The 20314-nt window shown below is 36.1% G+C and overlaps 1 protein-coding gene across 1 annotated transcript; it reads right to left on the bottom strand.

Moving 5' to 3' along the window:
- Nucleotides 1–158: 158 nt before the first annotated feature.
- Nucleotides 159–20247, bottom strand: LOC144441459 (valine--tRNA ligase-like). Its single transcript, XM_078131037.1, has 23 exons — nucleotides 19914–20247; nucleotides 19119–19197; nucleotides 18515–18615; nucleotides 17208–17341; nucleotides 16274–16438; nucleotides 15419–15620; nucleotides 14607–14715; nucleotides 14050–14229; nucleotides 13186–13310; nucleotides 12013–12116; nucleotides 10810–10968; nucleotides 10407–10497; nucleotides 9669–9774; nucleotides 9095–9165; nucleotides 8299–8529; nucleotides 7741–7888; nucleotides 7295–7422; nucleotides 6421–6576; nucleotides 5458–5664; nucleotides 4777–4888; nucleotides 4178–4353; nucleotides 3007–3156; nucleotides 159–2551 (listed from the first exon to the last, which is right to left on the bottom strand). The coding sequence occupies exons 1-23, from the start codon at nucleotides 20229–20231 to the stop codon at nucleotides 2483–2485; spliced, it is 3321 nt and encodes a 1106-aa protein (XP_077987163.1). The 5' UTR covers nucleotides 20232–20247; the 3' UTR covers nucleotides 159–2482.
- Between the last annotated feature and the right edge of the window lie 67 nt (nucleotides 20248–20314).

Raw genomic sequence — 20314 nt, 5'->3', positions numbered from 1 at the left:
TTGTGTGACATTATTCGATTATCCCTCAGTAATGAGTTATGTTTTCTGTTACCATCAAACAACAACACTATAAAATACACACCACAGAATAAAGTACAGAGATGCTGGCTTTTATTTAAATATGAACACAAAATGTATGTCCACAAACATTGTACAGCATCAAAATAATATATGTAAGATCAGGTGTAGAAAAGAGTCTGACCCCAAACATCCTGATTATTCCACTTCTATATGGGGGGTACTGCTCAACAAGTGATGCATAGGGAGGGGAGGTGTCAGATTGTATTCTACACCTGATGATTACTAATAGTGCATAGTGCATAAATAAATCATAAACGTGTGCTTTCTTTTTCAAATCTTTGAATGTCACAGTGACCATCCATTTGTGGTCAATTTTTAGACAAAATGAGTTAAATTGTGGTAGCTATGGAAGTATCAATACTTGGAGGATACAACTAGTTCACCTTGTATCATCTCACCCTGCCACCCCTGTTTGCCATAAAATGGATTAATCTCTCCTCTAGAAACAACAGGGATAGACTATAGACTGAAAAAAGTGGAATGATATCTGTTTAAATTGGCCTTTCTGAAATTTGCCATGGTGGCACTCTACTTCCTGTCTGTTTGCCTTGGGGGTATACATGGTATAGGTTACTCAGTTAATCATAGAGCACTGCTGCTTTCCTCAATGTCTGAACAATACGAAAAACATCCATGATTTACACTTCTACAAAATATCAAGGGACAAAGCTCTTAATAAGAGAAGGTGCTGTATTCTTAATTTCCTGTTTGCAGTCTAGAATGGTCTATTGTCTGAAACAGCTAGACATTATAACACTTTTTTTTACACTCAAAGTTTGGAAGAGGAAATCTAACAAGATTTACTTGATATAAATTGGGTTGTATGGTCAGGGGATACAACACCCCTTCCACCCCCAATCTTGTGAAATTATAGTATGCTCCATTTTCTTAGCTAGGTAAGAATCCTTCTAAATACTAAATAACAGGGGTGTCTGTATTGGACAGTAAACTTGGATGGCTTTCATTTTTTAATCATTAACTTAAACAAATTTTCACATTACTTATCAAAACTTGAGTACAGTAAAAACTGGCATCAAGATCAAAATGTTATTTGAAGTACGTTATTCGATTTAAGGGTCCATGGACATCTGATTTACATACTTGTGATAACTGTATCTAGATAGTAGAAGTCATGACATCTCACATTAATTATACTAAAACAACTCATTTTACTTAGAATGTATTACTTCATCTTGGTTTTTTCAACGGTTGTAATTCAATTCTTTTTCCGTATACAAATATTTCAAGACACTAAAACTACTTTTCTATATGTAGCATTACCCAGCACCAATGTCACACATGGTGAGTCATAACATAGGTTTCAAAGTATGTGAAGATGTGACTTCTCCAAAGTGGTCGGTATAAAAGTACCTTTCTGATTGGTCAATAAGTTGCAAGAGAATGGCATTTTTTGGTCATGTGAGGGCGTACTCCATACACAAAAGATTACACCAGTCCTGTATCTTCAAAGGTTTGTATAGAATTAAAAAAATCAAATCAAAACACCCTGATAATCATGGTAATCTTCAAGACTCAAGAGTTGGAAAACAGCATTTTCTTTCATCTGAACTCGAGGAACAAATCTATATAATTATTCCTTTAATTCTTTAATACACTGCAAACAGGATACATTCCATAATGTACTTTTTACAGTTGATGGAATATTATCTAGAATAAAATGCAGATTAATCGATAGATTCAAGTAATTCAAGTCTGTTTGCATTACGTTTGTTTTATCTTTATAAATTCATTTACCTTGGTGTAAAATTCATTGATTAAAATTATATTATTGTGCGACAATACAGCAAGGGTACGGATATAGTTCTGGTTTAGCATGAACATGTGGAAGAACTCTAAACTTGTTTTACTACCAAAATTAAGAGAGTATAGGGTTTCAATTAGGCAGCACAATGTTTTTATGAGACACAAGTTTTTGTTACAAATTACACAACCAAACACAGACACTGATGGCATGTATGAATATAAAATGATACATTTTATCTGACTGTGAACACAAAACAACATCACTGTCAGATGAAACAAGGAAGATTCGCACACAAAACTGTTTATTTGTGTTCACAGTTTATAAATAAAATGTAACATTTCATGTGTGTGCGTGTTATTGGTGTCATGTAACTTGTAACAAAAAATTTCAACAACAAAATTATGCCACCTAAAGTCTCTGCTCTTAATTTTGGTAGTAATACTTTCTACCCAATGAATTACTGTATTATTGTCTGAATACTAAATTACAAAATCAGTACATATCAATTATATGTACATAAATTATGCTGTTCACCATTTCATGCTACCCAATGCCATCTTGTTGTTCAACAGTACTGGAGATGCTAATCCTGGCTAAGGTCAAAGTTCATTTGTTACCATGGTGATTGGCATCAGTTTACTCTGCTGCCTTCAGCATGGCAATGGCTTCTGTCAGTTTGGTGATCTCATTCCCTGTTTGAAGAAGCTGTAGAAAAAAACATTGTTGAGTTAACAACACTTCTCACTGGTTCAAAAAATCGACATTTTATAAAAAGGTGTCTACGATGTTCTCTAGCACAAATTGAAACAAGGGTCACAGCAGAAGCAAATGAAGTAAATATAAGTGTTTAAAACTCCCATACTCTGATTCATACACTCATGCATCTGTGTCCCATTCTATGAAAACCTAGCCAGTGACTGAGAACATATGCACAATGTCACACAAGCTCAAGAAATACATTTTCTTTGTTTAGAGGGAGGGGGCCTGGCGTCAACATGGTGGTTGAAACTTGGGATGGGTAAGAGCGTGCATAGTAATTGCAATGCAGCACACCACATTTGTCAATGAGCAAAGAACACTTCATCTAAAGTATTGGATAACCACTAAACTATAAAGCCATACAAATCAATAAATATATTATGTGTGTCAGTAAGAATTACCTTTTCAGCATTTGCTTGTCTTATATTTTCTGGAACTTTGGTTTGATAATCTTCAATCTTGGTGGCATTCTCAAGTTTACTCCGTTGACTGTCTAGTTTCTCTTTCTTCTGTTCAAGTTTAGTGATTTCTTTACTGATGTCAATTAAACCCTGTAAGAAAGTTAACACATCAATGGCAGTGTTTTTGGTAAGGGTGGTAAGTGGGGACATTAAGGGTGGTAAGTGGGGGACATTAAGGGTGGTAAGTGGGGACATAAAGGGTGGTAAGTAGGTAAAGTATGCGTGATAAGTAGGTATATTACTGGTGGTAAGTGGGTACACTATGGGTGATAAGTGGGGGACATAAAGAGTGGTAAGTGGGTACATTAAGGGTGGAAAGTGGGGACATTAAGGGTGGTAAGTGGGTACATTAAGGGTGGTAAGTGGGTACATTAAGGCTGGTAAGGTGACACATTAAGGGTGGAAAGTGGGGACATTAAGGGTGGTAAGTGGGTACATTAAGGGTGGTAAGTGGGTACATTAAGGGTGGTAAGTGGGTACATTAAGGGTGGTAAGTGGGTACATTAATTAAGGGTGGTAAGTGGGTACATTCTATCCAAGGTATCCAACTACTACCTGGTACTGTAATATGACTGGAGTTCTCCAGCAAAATAACAGACTGGGTAAATGGAAATCTAGGCAGTTTTGACCAGATTTCATCACTGTTACTGGCAGTAGTTTTATTACAGTTGGTAAGTAGGTAAAATCTACCCAAGCTCCCCTCACCTACTTAACTGTGTGTTTCCCTACCCAAATTATGACACAGAGTATGGAAATCTATCTGAAACTTCAAGTGTTATATGTCTCCCCTCCCCCCCTCATTTGTATTGTATAATGCCACTCTCATGTTTTTACAAAGTTTTCCATATTTCTAATTTATGTTATTTGAAGGTGATATGTGAGGGCCTCAAAGGAAAGAACCCAACTTTTTTAAAGCATTGTGCATTTTTTTTATCCTTAAAGTTTATCCAGACTAAAGATAATTCAAATTTTGCTTCATTCAAACACCTAGGTTTTACTGTGGCTGTAAAATACACAGTTGATAAAACACTAGAAAACAGAGTGAAACATCGGAAACCATGGCCATCAAACTTGTAACCATGGTAACGGAGTTTCTAGTTTTGTGACTTACCTTGAGAAGGAGATGTACCTCACATTTATCAGACACGGTAGCAATAGCGCATCCCATTGGTGGTTGTTGGTCACTTTGTATGTAATGTATAGTTGATATACTAGCTAACGTCTGTATGGCGGTACTGTATGGTTCTAAGAGTTCAGCTACTCCTGTACCACTACACCTCAAATACACTAGAACCAAATATAAGACAATATTAAATGTACACAAAGCTTACACGGAACAACAACAACAACAACAACAACAACAACAAATTATGCTGAAAAATGTACTACCATGTAATCGATTCATTATGAAAATATTGTATTTTCTCTTTGGAATGGAGGTATGAAATTTGTACGATTGACAATCTAGAATTTAATTTACATACACATTCTGCCCCTCTTGGTATACTACCATTTCATACCAAAAGTTTGTTTGTTTGTTTGAGTCACATCTCTCCAACCCCCAACCCCCAACCCCCATACACTGTATTGTAGTTATGTGTCATTGGCTAAACCCTGGATGAATAAGGATGTCTGCTTCTGATTGGTTAATGAATCAGGTGCTGATGTTGCCTGACCAATCACAATGATTTTACCTTGGTATGGACTTACCTTCTGGTTTTTGTTTGGTCAGTTGATACTCTGCTCTGATGACACGGATTTGTTTGATAACATTCTGAACAAACTCAAAATCTTGTTCCAGCTGTTCATTCCTGAATGAAAACTGTTCGATGAAAAGAAGATGTTGGGAAACATGGTTGAAAAAATGAATAACAATATTTGTGCAGAAAAGGAATCAAAAGCTAAAAACACTATCTAGAAAATGTACAAGTTCAGTCACAAAGATCTGCCTAAGATTTTTTTTTTTTTTTTTTGCAAATGGGGCTTATAACCAGAGACCATTTTTGCCAAGTCTTGTTGTAAGTGAAGGCAGGAGAATACCCTCTTTGCAGATAGCAATTTTTTCATTCACAAATAGTGGTGGAGGCATAACATTGTTATAGACCAAATATTAAATTTCTCCTTGATCCATATATGGTCATATAAATTGTAAGGAGTATAGCTACGTACATAAGATCACCTCATGGCAATATGATAAACTTATGAATGTACAATATCAAGAAAAAATTATTGCATGTAGCAAATGTTCCCAACAATATTTCTATAACAGCTACACAGTAGCTGACTGAAACAGTTAGCCCTTAAATAAGACATAATTGGAAGGAAAGTTTAAATTTTAGCAATCGACAAACAGTGAATATTATTATTAATAATATCTGTAAATTAACTTACATCTTTAGCCTCTGGGTATGCTGTCACGCATATACTGGGTGGCTCATTTTCTGATCTCCTTGGCAACCGTTGCCATAGTTCCTCAGAGACAAACGGCATGAGTGGACTGATAAGTTTGAGACCCGTATCTAGGCAATTATAGAGAACATTACGGACAGTTGCCTTGGCAGCCTCATCAGTGCCTTGGATGATAGGTTTCATGTATTCCTAGGAGAAAGAGAGACATGTATGTTAACTCAGAAAATGTCTCAATGTTCAAAGGAGTCAGCACATGAACAGGGAGCTCTACGGAAGTGACCCCCAGCTGTCATGGGAAATATGTCAAAGATGCCTCAAGCTTGCTGGGCATTGCTACAGAAATACAAGGTAACCAGTATCCAAACTTGTCCTGTGGTCACTCAAACATGGTAGTACGAACCAAGGCAGACAGAAATACACTTTCCCTGACACTGTTGCGAGGAATATCGAGGTGCTGCAGGAAAACTTGTCAAACATGATGGAGAACAGAATAGAATGGGCAAAACTGTATGCTAAAAACAGTCTACTGGGGATTCCATCAGTTTGAATATATTCATATCCCTTATGACACAAACGATACTGTAACAATGATGGTTTTATACCATAGCCAACTAAAATAGTTACTTTTATGCAATTTTGAAATCTATAGTACTTGCAGTGCTTCACAACCAAATACAAATCCCACGAAACTGAATTTCTATACTTCTCTGAAATCTTTAGAACTTCCAAAACCTCACTACCACATAGTTATCACATCATTCACAGATTTTAATGTTTAATTTGCTATTCCGAAATCTGCAGTATTTCAGACGTTCTTACCACATAGACATCACATAGTTCATATAACCATAGATTATAGATGGAAGTAGTTACAGTTCTTACCACATAGACATCACATAGTTCATATAACCATAGATTATAGATGGAAGTAGTTACAGTTCTTACCACATAGACATCACATAGTTCATATAACCATAGATTATAGATGGAAGTAGTTATGGCTGGGAAATCATACTCAGGCCATCCTGCCTCACAAGTCATCACAGCGTTGGCTATCCTGCTCAGCATCCACTTGTCAACCAGACTTTCAGACCCTGTGGGCTAAATACAATTTATGTACACCCATATTAATAAGAGAATCAGACCCTGTCAACTATATACCTTTAGAAGTGGCCAATGAACAAGAAATGGGTATGTATGTCTTTCTAAACAATGTGAAACTACATCAAGTGTTTCATTTGGAACTCTATAAATTATAAACAAATTTTGAAATATGTAAAAAGTTGTAATTGGAAGTTAGTTCCAAATCACAAAACCTGAAACAAAATGTCATTTGGCTCAACAAAATCTTACCAACAGTGCTACATTTTTTTGTCTGGCCAGACAAATATCTAATAGTCTGGCTCAACAAAATCTAATTCACATTTCCACATGAGAGTGTTTGGCACAAGTACAATTGTTACATTTTTAGTCAACTGACTCTAAAAAATATCAGAATTGACACGCCAACCTTCATGTGTTGTCTTTGTACATGTAACTGATAATAGTAGTTTACATTCAGTGCAAAGAAAGTATAGCATTGTTGATAATGTATGTCATGACAGATGATAAAATGTAGCAATATTAGTAAGATTTTCACACCGGCAGACGTTTTGTGTCAGATTTCATGAATTCCATTGTAAACTGTGTAAAACAGATAGAAGTAATCTTTATATCTTGTCTAGTCTTCATGCACTAATATCTGTCACTTCCCTATATATTAAAACATTAATTAGAAAACACATCATTATTTATTGACCTGGGTATAGATCTGACATACCTGGATAGTAGGTGCTGGTTTATAGTTGTCACCAAGTGACATCATGGCAAACTTGGTAACATTCCACAGTTTGTTACAGAAATGACGATATCCCTGAACACGTAGTACATCTAAGTTGATATCACGACCTGTTTACATAGAGAGTGGATGACATGGTGTTAAGTCTTGTTTACACACATTCATCATCATCACCACCACCACCACCACCACCACCACCACCACCACCACCACCATCATCACCACCACCACCACCACCACCACCACCATCATCGCCACCACCACCATCATCATCATCATCATCATCATCATCATCATCATCATCATCATCATCACCACTTTCATACATCCAAAATCCTGTCATATCCTCTATATATATATTTAGTAATAAAACCATTCCAAGAATCACATTACATTGTTGAAAACAGTTCTCCATCACCTGATCTTACCTTGTGATGTATAAGCACACAATGCAAACCTCAATGCATCAGTACCACATTCCGGTATACCGGTTGGATAATCTGCCTTCTGACCAGCTTTGGCTCTCTCTATCTCTCTCAGATCTAAATTACTATCTGTCAACTGTGCATATAGACCCTATAATGGACGATACATAGAAACAACTTTCACTGAAAAGTCAAATGGTGTATGAATAACTTTTATGGTAGATGGTGACGAAAAATTACAGTTCTCTGTGGAGCTCTAAACTAAGGAATTTTACCTGACGATAAACAAAATGTTGCCAGATTCTTGTCAAAAATAGCTTACTGACGAGAAATGATCGTTTCACATCTGCAACAAGTTTTAATGATTCATGGCACAAAATGTTGACATTTTCATCATTGTCTCGTTCTCATACACTCTTCTTAATCTCTCTATAGCTATTCTTGTATATTCTTGTTGCTGTGTCCCCTAAAACAGAAGCATAATTCTAAAAGCCCTAATACAAACACTTTGACTAGGGGACTATTCCATTCAATGAGGGGGTAAGAAGACTCCTAAATTACCTCCAATGATATTCCATGCATGACATCCAATGGATCTATCACATTTCCCAGTGACTTGCTCATCTTCCTTCCGTGTGCATCCCGAACCATGGCATGTAAATAGACTTCCTTGAATGGAAGTTTACCACACAGTTTCTGACCAAAGAATACCATTCTAGCCACCCAGAAAAATAAGATATCGTGTCCTGTTTCTAGTAGTGCACCTGGGTAGAACACCTGGAAGTCTTCAGTCTGTCAAACAAATCAAGTTATATTTGTTGTAAATTAAATTTCACAAATTAATTTTGCACAGAAAATCTCTAAACACTTCTCTTTTAAACCAAACAGAAAAAAACACTCAGCTTATCACACATTTTTTTTTAAAGCTGTCAAAATTGTCTAAGGTTTATGCACACTGTTTTTTCAAAATGGCTGCCAAATTGTAGCATTCACTGTGGAAGAGTGACCTTGTCCAGTTTTTGAAATGTGTATATATTATTCTTCTTTACTGGTATTTTTTGAAAACATGTTGGCAAGGATTTTATACCAATGTTTTTATGGATGAGAGTATGGACTTAAACTGTTGTTGTTTCTATGGAAACAATTTTAAAACAACACAAAAAACAACATGTCTTTTCAATAGAGTTGTCACCATATTCACTTAAACTTTACATTCTGTTCACATAAACTAGGTGATAAAGTAATGAAATAAATACTTGATCCAGAAGTTCAAATTTCAATAACTATATCTCACGTATCTTGTCTCTATGAAAAATATTACAAGAAAAAACAGCAAAAAATAATTGATAATATTTACCTCATCTGGCCATCCAAAGATAGAGAACGGGAAAAGTGCTGATGAGTACCAAGTGTCCAACACATCTTCATCTGTAAATAAATTATCACAAATTTCTCATAGAATGTATGTTGAATCTCGTAAAATGTTTACAGTAAATATTAGAAAATGGTTTTAACCTCAACAAAAATAGGGAACACAGTTAAATCCGTCCAGGGCACTAACCCGCGTCAGTACTAGAATCAAACTATTTACATAAAAATTATGGACATCAAGTTAGTGTACAGTTCCATCAACAATTAGTAGTTAACTCAATTAATTAGATTTAAACTGTTTACATATGGACATCAAGCCAGAGTACACAGTACCACCACTGACGATAGAGTTAACTCAACTGATTACAATAATTGAACTGTTTACACATGGACATCAAGTCAGTGTACATGTACAGTGATCAGTCAAGGTTGAGCTAAGCAATTATCAAAACAATTGATCTGTTTCTAGCAATGCTTGATGTATTTGACAATGGTAACATAATGGAAATTAGCAAAAAGGTTACAGAGACTAAAGATTTGAGACTAGACTGACAACTCACCTTGTCTGAGTGAGATCTTGTCTTCTGAGACATTGAACGTCTTGGCAGCTTTCTTCCGAGCTTCACCTTCGTCTCTTCCACTCACCCAGTATTTACCATCTGTGTCCTGAATATTAAGAAGTCAGTCATACTTTACAACAAACAATGTAATATTTTAGAAAAATAGAAATAAACATCAAGGATAAACAGACCAACATCGCAAAATTCAAACAGAGTCAAATTCATAAAGGAAATCTCCTGCAATAAATAATTACATTTCTGTAAACATCAGACCAAGTTTTCTTTCAACTGAATGATACTTTAACAGGGACTAAACAAAACAGAATGATTATGACAAAAAAATATGAAATAGTTGAAATAACCCTAAAATAAGAAATACCACTTCTCAAGAACATGGAATTTTTGATGTAAAACATTACCCACAAAAAGAATGGCAGTGTTATAGGAACTTTGTAGGATATTAGCTTTTACTGTTAGATTTCTAGAAACATGAGGCTTAAGTCATTGGCAAAAGTTGAAGTGGAACGATCAGAAAATCCCAGTATACTAGTCTTGTAGAAAGAAAAGGATCTGGGCTCAGAAGGTTTCTGGACAAATAGCCCCCAATGACAGTTTATCTGGTGAGTATAAATGCCCTCGATGTGCACCTTCAGTCGCCTAATATCAAAAGAAAACATGACAGTCTAGCAGCTAGGCTACCAGTGTACAAGAGATGATAGAATTCATTTGTATACTTACATCACCTGCTGGCACGTTTGGATCATCAATTGTTACAAAGTATGCTGGGATACGATGACCCCACCACAACTGACGGGATATACACCAATCTCTGGAAAAGTCAGATGTGTGGAAAAAAAACCATTACAGTGGAATACACGGATTTGTTATATAAATATTATCATTTGTCCAGTTCCTGTACATGTGAAGCTACAGCTTCTACAAAGTTGCAGGTTGAAAAATAAGCATTTCTGATTGGTCAATAATTTGATGCAAATCATGTGGGGTAAAGGTGATTAAGAGTGCCTCCATTCATCTCAGCAGAGATGATGAGTGTTCCATTCATCTTGGCAGAGATGATGAGTGCCTCCATTCATTTTGGCAGAGGTGATGAAGAGAGCCCTGATAGGTGGAGAGAACCTACCTAATGTTAGTAAGCCATGCATTCCATGTTTTGATGTGCATATCTGGTATAATCTTGAGGTCTCCCTTCTCAACAGCTTCTACAGCATTCCTTGCCATATCAGTACAGTCTACGTACCACTGTGGTTTGATCAGTGGTTCAACTATGTCTTTTGATCGACTACAAAAACAAGGTATAAATACAGTCAGTTTTAATTGAAATACACAGTGAATAGATATTTGTTGTATGGTACTGTGGATTATACAAACTAAGTGCAGAGTTTTTGCTAAGGTTGAGGAACCCCGGTAACAGAAAAGGGGAAATCAGGTAAACTTGGAATAGTTTCCTATACAGTATGCCATAATATTGGTGGGGGAACCCTGGTAAAAATACAGGGGAACGCATGTTCCTACATACCTACTTAATGCCAATTACAAAAACACTGATAGGGAACCCTGGTGAAACGATTGACTAACTCTGGTAGATTTTACCTACTTACCATCCTTAATAAAAACACTGACAAGTCTTAATTTGTGTAATCCACAGGACAACAAATATTAGAGATAGATTTGGTTTGGGTTAGGGAATACATGTACAAACCTAACCCAAACTGTAACTAGACCCCTCAACTAGCTTACAATTCCACGGTTATACATTGAAATCTCTGTATATATGAACTCTAGCTATGAAAGAGAGAAATCATTATCAAAATAACAAACTGAAAACAAGAACAGTACATCATGTAACTTGTTTTGCAATGACTTTGAATAAACAGAACGCTGGTCAAAACACTACGACCTGATTTGCTAAATGATATATTTTCAATGTGTTGATACAAGTAGTGGACATGTTTGAATAATTTCACTCACTATGTACTATTCTCAACAAATCATAATTTCATCAGTCAAAAGTGCACTAACATATCAAAGTCTTCCAATATTCCGACGGCTGACAGCCATCTTCATCTGGCAATGAGGCCATGACCTATGACCTACAAAAGGTCATGACCTAAAGCCTAAGGTGGTGTAAGAGTTAGAACCGGTTCCCACAGGTCTCCTACCATAGCAATGGTAGGCATGATATAGGTCTGGTAGCGTGGATCCATCATTCCCATTCAACATTCTTCATTTCAAGTTTGTTGAAGTAGAGGGCAGTACAGACTGAAGCACTTGTCATCATTCTTTGCTTTCATATCTTGTAAAAGTGGTTCTCGACTAAACTTACCTACAGATTGGTACAACCATAGGATTCTCCTTGGTATCCCTGTACAGACCTTTCTCTTTCAAGGCTTCTAAAACAGCATAACGTGCATCAAACCTTTTCATACCCTGTGAAATAAGTATCAAAACATTATTATACAACTTACTAACTAATATCAAATTCAAGTACTGATATCATATAGCAAGACATTCGTTAAAAGCCCAGTTTGGGATAAGGATTTGGCAGAGTTATAGAAACACTTGGTCTACAAGCAAAGAATAATCCTGTGTAATCCTCATGGCTCCACTGATAGGATAACACTGATAAGAGAACCTGGGACTGAAACATGGGCCTGTAAAGTTCAATCTATTTTCAATAACCTGCTGATGTTAACTGGTAATATCCAAAAACTACAAGTTGCGTGTCCTATATACTATGCGCATTCTCCATGCAGAGGGCGCTATCTACAATATCATCGTGAGGCAGCCAGTCACAAATGAATCTCCCCTGCACGAGATTATGGGCTTTCGCTAGTTATGATATAAGCTGAAAGCTTTCGACTGCGAAAGTATGCAACCGTTATGAAATGTCACATTTTTCTGTCCTAATAATTCAGAAGTAATTAATGCTATCAAACATCCATCTTCTGTTGTTTGCAGTGCTCTCACCTTTGGTATTGTTTGTTGGGTTGGGAAGATGAAACAAGATTATCAAAAAGGGTAGCCAAATTATCGGTAAACAAAGTGAAAGCATAGATTCTATCTACATATAACAAATGCATAATGTCAAAGGCTCATAGTGTTCTGAAAGACCCTTCCCATCCACTATATGCAGAATTCTACAACCGTCGTATTTCAAGGAGTGGTAGATACCGTGCTCCAGCAGCTAAAACCAATCGTTTTAAATCGTCTTTCGTCCCATCCACTATCTCAGTTCTTAACAGCAATCATTGTCGCTCTTTTTAGTACTGTATTATTGTTTTTAGTATGTTGTGTAATATATGTAATGCTATCTTTTGTATTGCTTTTATTTTTGTTCTACCTGCAAGGAGTGTCATTTTAATTTCCCCTAGTGGGATGAATAAATTACTTCTGATTCTGATTCTGATACTTTCAATCATATATTCTCCTACATCAACCTGCATTACAAAGGTTATATCTCCATGTCAATGTTCATCTCTGTGTTAGCAATACTTACAGCAAACTGTTGACCGACATCAGTAATGTTACCGTTGTCGTCTATCATTGTAAGGAAAGGTAAATCGTGTCTTTTGCCGACGTCGTAATCATTATGATCATGGGCTGGTGTGATTTTAACAGCACCTAGTATTTAAAACAAAGACAACGACTTGTTAAATGTATGGAAGGAGAAATCTGACAAAAAGTTATTTCTCTAAAATTTCACAAAAATTTCATAACATTACTAATCATGTGCTAGCCTATAGAGTTCTTGGTAAATTTAAACAGAAGGTTGATTACCATGTACAGGCCAAGTTGAACCAAAAATATGGAATTTATACCCTGGTCACTCATGACATCATGACAATACGAGTCTACGTCATTACTGCGCTCGAAATAAGAGTCAAAATTTTCAAAATAATTATATAATTACTAATATTTTTCTTCATTCAGCAGAAAATACTCATCACCTAAGGTTTTTGTCATTATTCACTTTGCAACTCATAGTGACTAGGCCCCTTAGGTCACTCATATTTTCCTTGGCTAAACGAAGACGGATATTTGGGAATAATATCTAAATACACCTTGTATGGAATCCTGGAAAATGACATGATGAGATCTTATTCTGAGTATGTCCTACAAATTTTGGAGACTCAAGACAAAGTGGGGAACTGATTTTGTGTTGGCTTTTGCTGTTTATATTTTGTTTGTTTTCTTGGATGGGGAGTTGCCATACATGCATACCTTGGGTTTATATTAATGAAAATTACAATATTTTTAAAATTGGTATTTCATTAACTGATAGAAAGAAAATAGGTAAAAACAGACACAATATCTAAAATTTACATCAAGTATAAAATGTAAATGATTTTATTCAACGTACCGGTACCAAACTCCATTTCAACAAATTCATCACAGACGATGGGCAATGTTTCATTACGGAATGGATGTACAACACGTTTACCATGGAGATGTTTGTATCTGTCATCATTGGGATGCACAGCAACAGCTGTATCTCCAAGCATGGTTTCTACACGAGTCGTAGCAACAACGACTTCCTCATCTTATGGGAATAAAACAAGAAATATCCTGTAAGTTACATTCTTTCAATAGTCCTTTCCACAATCAACTGTGAGGGCGCTCTTCTTACATCTGTGTGTCCCATGGGGTATTACCATTGCTGTGTTTATACTAGTCAGCAAGTACTATCAACTAACATTATGAAAAAATTGGTATATCCCACAATGCACTATTCAAGATGGCAGGCTTCTAAAGCATCACTTTTTAGGAATCACAAACCTACAGCAATCTGAACATTTGAGGCAATGAATATCTACTAAATATTCTTGTTCTTTTTTTATCACACTCTCCTTTTTGGGTATAATACATTTAAAAAGTGGTAGACAAAAAGTAATATTTTGAAATAACAAGTGTTAATACCTGAATCTTCGACAGGGTATGCAAATGAGACTAAAACACCAAACTCAATTTTCTTGTCATAACCTGGGACTGGCAGGAGAGTACGTCCTGGTAATTCCTTTTTATCAACCTAAAAATGCAACAGATTTAGTGATGAAAAACACTCAATTTCAAAACTTGGCATTATGATGTACATGCATGTTTGACATGGTAACAATGCAGTGACAGCTATTTCATGATTACTGGCTTCCATTGAGTTGTTTCATAGGTTTCCCAGTAAGCGACATATATTTATCTTCACCGCTGCATGGGACTTCATGAAGTATGGTTACACTTGCCATGATACTAACTGTACTCAATGACATCTGAGATTCTTATATTTGGAGAGACTGAATACATATTGATGGTTGTAATATCCTTAGACTACTAGTTTCACATCTAATCAATCTTCAACACCTGATTCAGCTCACCTATCTCATATAAAGGAAACTGGGCTAAACTTTCCACAGCCTTTCCTAAACTTAATATTACTGTCTCCTTCAAATTTGTGCAAGCTATAAAATGGACTTTGGTATAAAACACATATATTGGGTCCGGCGTTCTTTAGTATTGCATCCGACTCAACAATATACAATTTGAACTCATAATCTGTTAATCCTCTTTCTACTGGGGGGTCGGGCGTTGGGGGGTGGGGGTGGTTGAGGGTATTGTTTGTACACAAAAAAACTACCCGTTGGGAAAAAACAGGAATAATATATCTGCAGTAATTCTAGAAAAAAAAACCCAACTTGAATGATAGATTCCTCGGCACAGAAGACATTCAAGACACTTACCTCAATATCTGAGATAGCTGAGTTCAGTTTACATGACCAATTCACTAATCTGTTACTACGATAAATGACACCTTCCTCATGTAGAAGAATAAATGACTCTTTAACAGCTCTAGATAATTTATCATCCATGGTGAAACAAGCACGGTCCCAATCATAGGAAGAACCCATAGCTTTCAATTGTCCATAAATACGATCTCCTTTCCTATAAATAATTAGATGCAATGCATTGAATTTCATATATGTTTCCCATTCTCTTTAGCTTACTAAAGTATTCCGTATATGTTTTGATAATGTAACAGCACCCAATGTTTATGAAAATGCATTCTTTCCTCAAATATATGGTCCCTTAAAAGAGAAATGCAACTCCAGGAAATGAAGTCATTTTCATAAACCATGGGTTCTGGAGTCATTTCATGATTTTACATCACCTACAATTAATTGTGATTTCAGAGAAACATCAAATTGATCTTGTGCATTTATAGGGTATCTTTGCTTTGGGCTAATGCATCATGGGAGTCAGCAGAAATAATATATTCATGGTTGAACAATGAATATTCATGAGAAATGTTGCACTGAAGGGAGAAGGCACTTAGGAGTTCTCCAGTACTCGTAGTTTATGAAAACATCTCTATTTCCTGGAGTGCTGTCCCTTTTAAAGGCGAATGTCAGATTGGAAATTAAAATTTCATCCTGAATAAAAGAATAAGTTATGCATTTTTATTTTATGTAATGAGTTTTATTGCGCCATTGATGAGAAAGCACTAATTCAAAACGATGTGATTCAAACATGGGGAATTAATGTTACTACAGTATATTTTGAAGAGAGCAAAAATTAGAAATAAAGTTGTAGCTTACTCATTTTTCCACTTCCAGACTTCTTCCACAAACTTATCTCTTCCTAAATCATGCCTCGTCAATTTCTTTTCCCTAAAAAGTTTCTTTTCCACAACAACTTGAGTTGCAATGCCGGCATGATCACATCCAGGGTTCCATAGTGTGATATCACCTTTCATTCTGTGCCTGTAAAGAACAATAAGCAGTCACAACAAGACAGTCAAATATCATGCAATATCAAATGTGAAACACTGATAAACTTCATGCGTTTGCTAAGAGCACGCTTAACTGCTGCACAGCTTCCAGCAATGTTGCTCTGCCCTCACTGGCCTGTGGAAAGGGTTGTCTGATGTGTGAGGGCACCCTGTTGTGGTGTACCTTACAGACTACATATGTTGACCACAGTGAAAAATTCCCTTTTGGAAATCAGATGATGCCACCACCACACCCCCTCACCCTCGAGACAGAGACAAAGGCCCCCTCCAGAGAGACAGAGATAAAGACAGACAGGCACAGACACAGACATACCAGTGGTACAGACAGACAGACAGACAGACAGACAGACAGACAGACAGACAGACAGACAGACAGACAGACACATACATACATACATACATACATACATACATACATACATACATACATACATACATACATACATACATACATACATACATACATACAAACACACACACAGACACACAGGCAGACAGACATACATGTACTAGTGGCACAGACAGACAGACAGACAGACAGACAGACAGACAGACAGACAGACAGACAGACACATACACACACATACACATACAAACACACACACAAACTCACACACACAAACACACAAACTCACACACACACACACACACACACACACACACACACACACACACACACACACACATTAATTATTTATTTAATATTAAATAAAACATGTATACATTATCCCATCACTCACCATCTTGTTAGGGAGTCTTGTACAGCGCTGGTCAGTGCATGTCCTAAATGTAGCGACCCGGTGACATTGGGTGGTGGTATACACATCATGAATATATTAGCACCTTTAGCAACTTCCTCTTTCAGTGGACCTCGCTGAAACATGTCAACAGAGAACAGTCATAATTGCCAGAAACAAACACATAAGTCACTGATACAATATAAATAAACCAAATTGCAAAAAGGGAAAGGACAACAAATAAGTCACTGATACAATGAAAATCAATCACGTCGCAAAAAGGGAATGGACAATATCCGTAGTTTTAGTGACAGACACACTTGATAAGAGCTGTATAACATTCCTCTTTACAAAAAAAGTCCAAAATCAAACACTGTAAGTTGTCAGTTGCTGTACAATATTCTTTCACTTTCACTTTTGATTTGCATGAAATACAGCTGCTTCATAATAAAACATTTCAACAACAATCCAACAGGCTGTGACTTTCCTAAACATAAATCATAAACAAAATAAAGTCTCGACCGTTCTCCCTTGTTTTCCCAAAATGGTCATGAATCGAAATCAGTCGTTAACTTAATATCCATAAAAACACAGCTCATTTGAATGGTTCCACACTTTCTCACAATCATCACTAGGACACAAAGTAAAGCATTCATTTCTCATTCCCTGGCTGTCCTTGTTGTTTCCAATTTTTTTAAAATATAAATTATGGTTGTGCAGGTGTAATTATGTGATTCCAAATTTTTCTTTCATCAGCCAGACAATACTGACGACCAATGGGGTTGTCATGACTTATCTATGATTTGTAATCATATAATTTAGTGACAAGACCCCTCATGACACTTAATATTTTCCATGGTAGAATGAATATCTAATTATGGCATGCACAAGCCAAGTTATTGTCTTTGATCAGAAAATATGGATTATATACTCTGGTAGTTCTACATCACAACAACCTGTGCCTGTGTCTGACATGCTCAAAACATAAGTCAAAACGATCCAAATCAACATTATTTTTCCCAACTTTCACAAATTATGCTTGAGGAAAAATAATTATATACTATATTCCCTAGTATTTTTCTTCATTTAGCCAGAAAATACTTGTGACCAAAGGTTTTTCACTACTCGTCTAGTGATTCATTGTGACAAGACCCCTTAGGTCACTCACATTTTCCTTGACTGAACAAAAAGAAACAATATTACCTAATTAGGATCTGATATATAGCTTCCTATCAAATAATACCTCAACTGTCTTAATCAAACTTTCAAACAATTTTACAAAATTACAAATTTCTCAAAAAATGACATACATTGTACTCTGGTTTGAAGAACTGCATTTTTTCCCACCATGGATACCAAGCAGCCTCTACATAACGTGGACTGTATGAATCAGGCATTGCACATGCAGTATCTGTACAAGGGAAAGGTAAATATATACATTTTATACACAACATTTTACATTCATGTTCTGATATATATATATGGTACAAAGATAAATACCCCAAAAATGTTCTCTTTTTTGGATTCATGGTCACATCACTCTCATGTCACTCTACATGTTGTATATTGACTTGGGATTTTAATTAATACTGATCATAACATAGAAGCACATCCATGCACACACATACACATACAAATGTACAATATTACATACATACACGTGTGTATGTGTATGTGTGTACATTTGTATGTGTATGTGTGCATGACAATGTAATTGCACGCACGCGTGTGCACGCTGGCATGTGTGTGTGTGTGTGTGTGTGTGTGTGTGTGTGTGTGTGTGTGTGTGTGTGTTGTGTACGCACACAAATGCATGCTTGTATGTAAAACGTGTGAGCTCCCTGTCCTCTGTATACATACATGTCTGATAAAGCCATTTATGGCAACATATCACATCTCAAACTACTATCCTACCTTTCTTCTCTCCAGCTGCAGTTGGTACATCATATGTAACCACAACTTTAGCATCTTTCTTCTTCTTCTCCTTCTTTTTCTATGGAAACCAAGTACATGTACATTCATCATTTTTATTGCAATATATTTACGTATACATGCACTTTAACTTAATACATAGTAAAGCCTACATCATTTTAGCTATAATGTCATCTCAAATTCACCCGCTGATGGAAAGTGATGTGAAGGGTATATGAAAGTTCAAGTCCAAGACGAAAATGACCAAAGTGGCATAACCAACCAAGAGGCATTGGTGCAAGAACAATATACTGCAATGGCATACATTGTACTACACAATGTAATGTAATATCAAGGTTGGGTTGATACATTTGCAATTATTTGAAAGGCTAATATCCAACAGTACTGTTCTGTGACCAGTGGCTGGGAGTTGACATTGCTACTGTTTACATTATTGTAAACTTGCCTCAACCCATTAGTTTATATGCCAATTAAATCTATCAAAGAAAGTTGCAAAAACATATCTTACAGACACAACCATAATCACATTACCGATCGCTCAATTTTATACCCCACACCATTTTACAGTTATTTTACTCAGATTAAATAGACATAACTGTATTTTATGAATTTTATTTTTAATGTTTATTTTCATAATTTACTGATTATATATTATATACATGGCATACATGGCTAGAGTAGATGTCAACATTTACAAACAATATTCCATATGCTAAATGGTAAGTTATATATTGTTATATATTAGTCATGCTCAGAATAAAATGACGAGATACGTACATCTGTTTGATTCTCTTGAATCTTGGCTTGCTTCTCCTGTTTTTGTTTGAACTTTTCCAATTTCGCCTGTTTCTTGGCTTCTTTTTTTAGCTGGGCTGCTGTTTTGGGTTGGTCAGACTGCCCTTCTGCATCACCAGCACCGGTCGATGCAGACGCCACTTGTGCCTGATCGTTTCCAGTTTCCATTTTTGCACACAACTTTTCCTCTTTCTGAATTGTTTGTGGATGGACCAGACGATACTTGAAACGCACTGATTGTTTTAGAATTTGCGAATCTATTAAGTTTCTGACAAAATATCGTGCAATTCCATGCAACATGTGAGCTTACTGTCGGAAACCGGTGATTGCATGAGAAAAAAAGACCTTCTGCTTCCACGCATGTCTTTAGCCTCGTTGTCGGT

The sequence above is a fragment of the Glandiceps talaboti genome, chromosome 10 (assembly GCF_964340395.1).
Source record: "Glandiceps talaboti chromosome 10, keGlaTala1.1, whole genome shotgun sequence".
NCBI classification, from domain to species: domain Eukaryota; kingdom Metazoa; phylum Hemichordata; class Enteropneusta; family Spengelidae; genus Glandiceps; species Glandiceps talaboti.
Note: the sequence above shows the minus strand (reverse complement) of the source record. Positions and strands in the feature narration are given on the sequence as shown.